This window comes from Egretta garzetta, unplaced genomic scaffold (genome assembly GCF_000687185.1).
Source record: "Egretta garzetta isolate BGI_Z169 unplaced genomic scaffold, ASM68718v1 scaffold85, whole genome shotgun sequence".
NCBI lineage: Eukaryota > Metazoa > Chordata > Aves > Pelecaniformes > Ardeidae > Egretta > Egretta garzetta.
Window position 1 is genome coordinate 1,520,158 of NW_009259718.1, and position 6,790 is coordinate 1,526,947.

The 6,790-nt window shown below is 41.2% G+C and overlaps 1 protein-coding gene across 1 annotated transcript in view; it reads right to left on the reverse strand.

Annotated features, from left to right (window-relative positions):
• Window positions 1-6,652, reverse strand: part of RABL3 (RAB, member of RAS oncogene family like 3) — a gene marked incomplete at its 5' end in the record, with an annotated part of 13,504 nt that extends 6,852 nt beyond the window's left edge. Inside the window, 4 exons of the mRNA XM_035894602.1 lie at window positions 580-730; window positions 2,291-2,405; window positions 5,130-5,259; window positions 6,434-6,652. Coding sequence (XP_035750495.1) covers window positions 580-730; window positions 2,291-2,405; window positions 5,130-5,259; window positions 6,434-6,652 — 615 coding nt within the window. The remainder of the gene's footprint in view (window positions 1-579; window positions 731-2,290; window positions 2,406-5,129; window positions 5,260-6,433) is intronic.
• Window positions 6,653-6,790: the final 138 nt, after the last annotated feature.

Consider the following 6,790-nt stretch of genomic DNA (forward strand, 5'->3'; position numbering starts at 1 on the left):
AAATCAGCTAGGGAAAACACTGTATATCTGTTGATTTCTGCTCCACAGTCATTTGAGACAAAAATTCTGTTCTGTGGATCAACTGGAGAATTGTAAGTGCCCCCTTATGCACTCCACATCTTCCTTCTGCCACCAGCTGTACAGTCAGCTAATACAGTCTACACATGAGATTGTGCATGTGTGTGTAAGCGTGTATGAGTATATATAAGCATTCACGCAGCATGTGTGTATTTTTATACATATATATAAACATTATATATACATATATATATAAAGTAATCTTGATGTTTCATTCAGAGATAGTCTGTGTCAGAACTGAGAACAAGGAAGAGAAAATTTAACTCCCAGCCATTGATTCTATGCTTCAGTGACCTTATCCAACACCCCACACACCTCCCTATAGTAAAACAAAGACAATCATTATCAAACAAAGGGGGGCGGCCAATCAGATGTGTATGAATCCAGCATTACTGAGAAAAATCTCCAAAAGCCCAATTTTTGTAACAACATCTTTACTTACTAAAAATCAGAATCACTTCCATATGAAAGAAAAACAACGGTGATGACAAGGATACTAACCAAATTTATCTCTTCAGCATTGAAATCCTCAGCCAAGAAAGCTGTTCTGGTCAAAACTTCATTTCGCTTAGTTTCTGGGATCTGATCCAGCTTTGTTCCTATTACCAGAAGTGGAATCTGGTTATCAGCAAACTGTTCACGGTCATAGTCACTGATGAGGGAAACAAATACAATTCTGAATGAAGCAATGGTCACGTAAATAGGCACAGGGGTGCCACCAGCTCCCCTGTCCCCTTCAAATAATGGTCATTTATTTCTTAAGGGTCATTTTTTATCTAAGTGAGAATGTGCTGTATCTGTAAATTAAGGAAGGGCTTCTGCATCCAAGTCACTACACATGGATTGAACAGAAAGAAAAAAAACCACATGAGCTGGATTTCTTCTCAGCATAGATGAACTGCAGAAGAAATGCTAACACAAGCAGGAAAGAAACAGGAATTCCAGTATTATACCAAGTGTATGCAGCCATCAGAGACAGATCAGGCAGCTGGCATCTCTGAACATCTGAAGTTCCTACATCTATACGCTTTTTAAGGAGGGACAATGAAACAAATTGCAACTGTGAAGCACTACCCCTTTTCCACCTTAGATCAACGAGGGTTGCAGTAACAATTCTGTAGTAGCAAGTTACTAATTCTTCTACATTCAAGTAAAGGTAGCCACCACAAGCTGAATTCCAACAAGCTTTGATTCAGATATGAATAATGACCAAAAATAGCCTTTATAAAATAAATACTATTGCAATTAAGTGTCATCACAAATGCAAACTCCAATCATTCCCTTCATGCTTGTCTTTCATTTTTACATGAATCAAGATTTCCAGAAAGTAATTTTGCAACCAACAGCGGCAACTTGACCAAGCGATTGCTAGTGGCTGAGCATCTGTCCCTAACAGAAGTTAAGCTTTTGAAAATTAAAACAATTGTGAAGAACCCGTATGTGGAAAAACTGGAGAAATTTGCAGTTTATATAGTGCAAACCCTCTTCACCTTCTCCCATGTTTCTACAGAAACAATTGTGTGCTAGCACAGGCAGATAAACAATAAATATTCTTCCCACAGAAAGCTACCCCTTAATATTGCTTCCCTGCTCATGTGTGTGGTTTATCAATGATCTTAAAAATTCCTTGACTCCATGTGTAACAGGAGCAAAGAGATACAAGAGGAAACACTTGACAAGATGTTGGAAAGCTGACTATGAACATGCTGTTTAAGCAGAGTTTTCTAAGCTCTTTTTTAGCCACACTCCTGAAATAATTCCCCCACCGCCCAAAACAAAAAATAATTAAGTGAACTTCCTCAGTCTTGGTGCATTGAGGAAAGCCTTTTGGAACAGACATGGCATCCCATGTCAATTCCTGTACAAGGGCTTTGCACATCTTGGTACAGACACACAAGTCTTCAGGTATCAGGGACTGGACTCACTTTCACAGAGGCCTCAGACAAACAAAGGATGCAGTAAACACCTTTTCCCTTAAAGCAAGGTCTCTGCCATACAGTTTGGGAATCTACTGGCAGAATGGCCTGACTGGCAGCGTAAAACAATGAGAGCAGCGACTTTCTTTGATACCCCCCATTTTTTTCGTTGTTTCTTAAAAGTCTAGCCACATCTAATTTCGCGTGGACTCCAAGTAGCCTTAGGCATGAACAAAGACTTCCATAACAGCTTAGAATTATTGTGTCTTAACCCTGTATGTATACTTTTCACTCACCCATTTGTCACAAGAACTCCTGTTGGCGCGACATCTCTGTTGAGTGCTTCCAAAGACCAGCGATACAAATTCTGGGATGATTTCTTGTTGGTTAAGTCATGCACTAAAATTATCCCTAAAGTGAAAGAGAAGGCAGCAAGATGCTATTTAATGATAGACATTTTTTTCCTTATCTTACTAAAATGACATCTGCAGGTTCCTAGATATCTGAGAATGAAGAAAGGGAAATATAGCCAGTTCAGTTACAGTGAACGAGTAAAGCTGAGAACACCAGGATGCAACAGGTTTTTTAAAGCTGCTTATGAGGAACTGGGTAAGAGCTAAGAGAAAAATCTCACAAAGGAGGAAATGAACAACCACCTCAGGGTTTAATATGCAAGAGGCTTGCAGGCATTCCCTGATTCTGCTCTGTCTAGTCCTAATGATACTGAAACTCTGTATTACTGCAGCAGAGAATTTAGCCTTACTCTGTTTTACCTAACTGGTAAATATAACTATCTTTTTGTCACACTATCTAATAAGTCTGAAGGCGGTTTCTTTGTTTCAAAGAGTTCAGAGAGCAGTATTGCTTTCCTGCATTTTCAAAAATGAATGCTACATACTTGGGGAGGTAGCCAAAGGGGAAACAGACTCTGATAAACTTTCACAGTCCACCAAATGGCTGGTAGAAACATGAATTAATATGATTTCATGCATTTAAGATTAAGCTTCTAGCATTTTTCATTACCATGATCCTTCAAAATGTAAATTCTGAGACAGTAAAACAGCCAGCCAAACTTCCTAGCTGTGCTATTAACAGACACCCACTTCTGATAACCACAGCTCCTAACTCAATTACCAACTCCTGCTAGCAAATTTCTTCTATTTATTCACACCTTCTGCAACCTGTGGAATGTTCCCACTTCCTCCAGACTTCAAACCATCATTAATTCAAGGACAAAACAGAATTACACCCCTTATCTTCACCAGGATTCGTTCTCATCACACTTCACAGCCCACAGGTGGAGAAAACTTATTAATTTAATCTTTCACCTTAACTGCCAAAGGTGCCACCCACCATACACACTACAAACAAACCACATTTCCACAAACATTCTCCACTGCCCCACATGGCTGTGCACAGACTCCCCTAGGAGAGTTCCCAGCATATCACAACCATAGCCGTATTTCAAAGCATTTATCTCAGTAACAGCATAAAAAGGCAACTCAACTGTGTGTCCACCCCCAGCGTAAGGAGAAAAAGCCTGATACAACATGACTTGGCCTACGGCAACAGATTCAGAGGCACTGCTGCATCATCTGAGGGAAACACTCTCCACCTCCAAACACTCTTCCTCAGCGATGTTTTTGGTTGGTCAGTTCCCTTATCTGCTTCATGGAAAACCTACACAGTCAGTTGCACCAGCAGAAAAAGACAATGTTAACATCAAAAAGGCCAGGCAGGACCAATGACTACTCAAGGAAATGTTCCTCCCCCATTATGATCTGCAAGCCTAATCACTGTCACTGAAGACAGGCAGAAGGAACACATTTGTCTTCTCGTCTTAAATCAGGTCAAACAGAGGCAGTTTGTGAGACAAGCTCTAATGAAGGAATTAATCTAATGAAAGAAACCAGAGCCAAGGCTAACTACCAATGTCAACAGTTTTCATATGCGATCTGCCTAATAATATCTTTTGGGCAGTGCAGATAAATAACTCTATTTTAATAACGTCATCAATTATAACTCAGACGTGTAAGTTCAAGATTTCATCTCCTAATGGGCTGTTCTAGGATATTTCCAAGTCTGACCCACACTCTCTAGCACACTGTAGATTTGGTGTCAAAAAGAAATACACCTTTTTTTATATACCAGAGAGGCTTGCTTTGAGGGCACAATTCCCCTCAAACTGTATTTACAGAGGTCTGGTTAACAATGTAAGCAACAGGTACCTACACACAGTAGGAAAGGAAAGGAGGAAGACATAACTAGTTAAATAATCACAGAGCAAGAAAGTTTATTGCATGGCTAAATACGTTATTGAAAGCTCCCCAAATGACTGGGAACAAGAAATGAGAATCAAACAGAACATTTGAGACATTTTCAGAAGCAGGTGTTAATCTGGTATACATCTATTTTTAGTGAACTATCCCTGGATGCCAAAAAGTAACAACTGAAATATTGCATTATTAAGTTTACAATCTCTTATTTTCTCTTATTAGTAGTACAGATGAACTACTCGGCCTTTAAGTCAGTATCTCAACAGAAGGCATAAAATACTACTTGCTATCTACAGCAAGTTGCAAGATTCAATTATTAAAATTAATTTGGCAAATTAAATGAGCAGAGGCAAGATGGTTATCAGCATATTGCAATTTTATGGGAGAACAGTTCAAATTTGCCAGGGTAGGCTATAACTATGAAAGTTCATATAAATTCAAATAATTATTTCTCTGCTGTAGGTTTTGGAACCGAACAGACAAGAAATTATAAGTCATATTTCTGCATGTATAACAGGCCTGGAAAGGTGAAGGCAACCTTTACGTCTGCAAGAGTAGCTGGAAGGGACCTCACCGCAACTTCAAAGACTCCCTGCTGTGCCAGCTGCACAAGACTGAAGCGAAAGGCTGATGAAGCTCATCTGCACAGGTTTGTCTAAAATAGCTTTCCAGTTCAAAACTGAATCCCTAAAATTCTGCCTACGAATGGTATCAGGTTTTTTCCTGCATAAAGGTACTGCAAGCAGAACAAGAGAACAATATAGCCCTCAGCCAGACTCAAAGGAATCCTGCCCCAGAACCAAGAGACAGCTTATAACAGAAAGAGTAATAAAAACAGATTTACACAAAGCAAACTTACCGTTCAGCAAGTTATAAAATACTGCTCGTGTGCTTTTCACACTAGTGGCACTACCCACTGAACCTCCAACATCCCACAGCTCAATGTAGTAGGTCTTCTCCTCTGGCGTCCCTTCTTTGTAGTCATGGATCTGATGAAAAATTCACATCATACATAACCACAGCACTAGCTCGCAGGAACTAATCCACACAACACTTGAATATATTCAGCTGAAAGGATTATTGTACTTGGATGGAAATTTGTAAATTCTCATGTTGACACCATTTCAAATCTCTCAAGCAGAAGAGGGATGGAATGAGTCAAGCAGTGGCCACTGGATACCACAGCTCTTACATGAAGTAGAGCTTGGTGAGTCAGCAGGGAGTATCCTTTCCACCTTAATATTAACAAACCTAATGCCTCATGATGTGCTTAGAAATAACATATTGCTAAAGCAGATGAAAAAGTAAGGTTATGACTTCTTAAGAGTTGTTAAAATGCACATGGTAGTACTGCAAGAATATTAGCACAGGTGACCACAAGGGATTCTAGCCGACCACATCTTTTTCCTTTCTAAATTCTCATTTATATCTCAACTGATCAATCAACAATTTTTGCCCCAGGATCTGCTAGGTAGTTTTGCTCCACAGTCAACCAGGATTGCCATGTTTCTTTCCCAAATTCTGGAAATATGTTTTAACGTTCTTTGAGATGAAACTCATGGATAGCAAGACAGGATCATTCCTAACCCATGGCAATGCATTTCAAGGAGAAGGCAGCAGAGTGATGAAGAAAGCAAGCATTTATCACCACTCCACGAGGAATGTAGGCTGGTCCGAAAAACTATTAGATAAATATCATTCTTCTAATAGCAGGTCCTGTGATAGCAGAGGAGAAGCAACCTCATGGACACGCTCAGTACCCTCATATTAAACAAGCAAATTGTTTTCCCCCAGTATGTTTGGATGACAATTTAGTTGTGCATTAAGTGTTTCCCAGGGAAGTGTGCTTTAAGTTCTCTGCCTTCTAACTTAAACTGGCTAAAAAAAAGCGACACACGCCGCCAGCCACTGCAGTAAGGAGAGGCGTTAGGAAAGACAAGTACCTCGCCTGCTTCTGACAACCCTGTAAACGTCAAAACTTGCTCACACAAGTGCTCCGCTCAGATTTAATGCTATTTGTGCTTCAAAAGATTTAAGCTCCCAGCAAAAACAAAACACTGAAACACACCTCTTTCTGGGGCAGAAAGTAATGAAAAGAAGAAAAAAAAAAATGTCCCTTCCACATTAAGCTAGGGCTACCAAGAGATCGGGCACGTCACCTACTCGAACATCCACCGAGCAGCCCACTGTCCAGGACGGGTTTCCCAATACCTGGTTTTGGCATAAGAGGTGAACGAGCGACGACTTTCCGACACCTGCAAGTGCACACAGAGGGCGACTCCTGGGAGACCACGCAAGGGCAGGTAAAAAGGCCAAGAGGTGACGGGCAGAAGCGCTAACTACACGCGGGTGGCCCCGGCAGCAGCGGGGAACGGCCAACGGTCAGTGCCCAACGGCCGGAGCGAAGGGGGAAGGGATGCAAAGGAGCAAAGCCCCAAGGGCCAGCGGGGGCGCCTGCACTCCCGGCCCCACGGTACACGACCGGCGGCGGGCAGGGCCCCTGGGCGGCGCCGCCCAGGG